The following is a 1,418-nucleotide window of genomic DNA, read 5'->3' as shown; positions in this document are numbered from 1 at the left end:
CTGTTTTTTTTGTATCGGATCGGTAAACCTCAGATATCGGTATCAGAAGTGATGAAAAGTGGATTGGTGGCTGTTTTTTTTGTATCGGATCGGTATCAGCTGATACTAAACCTCAGATATCGGTATCAGAAGTGATAAAAAGTGGATTGGTGCATCCATAGTTGAAAGGTTTGTTTTTACATGTTTGACCAACGTAGTCAGCTTATTGTTTTTGTCAGTTTCTTTATTATTTATTTTAAATTGGCTGTTCTACTTCCTAATAGCACTGACTGAATGAATTAAAGATTTGACATTCTTACAGCAATGGGTGTATTCAAGTGTGGTATGAAGTTATCAGATACATTTGTTATTCAATATATCATGCTTAAAAAAAAAGAAACATTGAAATGTTTTCATTTCAGCTGGGTTTTTTTTGTATCGGATCGGTATCAGCTGATGCTAAACCTCAGATATCGGTATCAGAAGTGATCAATTGTTTGTGAAACAATCATCCAGTTCGGTTTATTTCATCCCGGTTCTGCCGGCGCCTTACTTGGCAGGTGACTCAGCTCGTTCATGAACTTCTCCTTCATGTGGTCGTACTCGTGTGCGGGGTGATGTTCTGGATGCGTGTGTTCGTGGTGGTGTTCCGGGTGGCTGTGCTCGTGATGGGCCGGTTCCGTCGATTCCTCAGATTCGTGTTCGGACGGCTCCGCGGCCCTCCGGAGCCGGAGCCCGCCGCTGCCCAGCCTCATGCCAGCTGTGGGAACGGCAGAGCAGGTCAGTGTCTGCGTAGTTGGCCCGTTCAGCGAGCCGCGACACGTTTCTGCGTGTCCGCTGTGTAATCCCTCTGATCGTGTGTTGAGCATGGGACATCGCTTAAGCCAGATGCTCAACATGGCTGACCTTAATCCCTCTGTTACTCGCCTTCACTCCCGCTCCCATCCCAGCCTCGTTTTTCCTGCCGTCATGCTCTCTGCCGGCTGGATTAAACTCTGCCACGGAAATATTAATCCAAAATCTCAGATTCTCAAAGCTGCAACAAACAGAAGTTGGTCCCATCTCTTGATATTCCTAACATTTATTCAACTTATTGATTATTAAATCATTTTAAAGGCCTGTAAGGTGACCAAAACTATCGTAGAATCATAAAAAACACGAGATTTTGCTGAGTACATTGAACTATTTTTAGTTTAACCAGAACCTGGTTAGAATACTGCAGTTTATTCAACGTAATGCAGAAGAAAACAAAATATTTTCATGTGATTTTCATCATTTATGATGATAATAATAACTGTAGAGCAAGGACTCATAGTACAATGTAACAAATAATAAAAAAGATAAAAAATAAGTAAATTAAATAAATACATAAAGAATTAAACTGACTTGTAAATACATTGACATTTTACATATATATATATATATGTAAATATAATATA

General features: G+C 40.1%; 1 protein-coding gene across 1 annotated transcript in view; it reads right to left on the bottom strand.

The window, feature by feature from the left end:
* syt5b (synaptotagmin Vb) overlaps window positions 1-1,418 on the bottom strand; it is an 8,048-nt gene that overhangs the window by 4,786 nt on the left and 1,844 nt on the right. The window contains exon 2 of the mRNA XM_008436589.2: window positions 533-739. Coding sequence (XP_008434811.1) covers window positions 533-734 — 202 coding nt within the window. The 5' untranslated portion in view covers window positions 735-739. The remainder of the gene's footprint in view (window positions 1-532; window positions 740-1,418) is intronic.

The sequence above is a fragment of the Poecilia reticulata genome, linkage group LG19, assembly GCF_000633615.1.
Source record: "Poecilia reticulata strain Guanapo linkage group LG19, Guppy_female_1.0+MT, whole genome shotgun sequence".
In the NCBI taxonomy this organism is placed as follows: domain Eukaryota; kingdom Metazoa; phylum Chordata; class Actinopteri; order Cyprinodontiformes; family Poeciliidae; genus Poecilia; species Poecilia reticulata.
The sequence above is the reverse complement of the archived record's forward strand: the minus strand, read 5'-3'. Positions and strand labels throughout refer to the sequence as shown.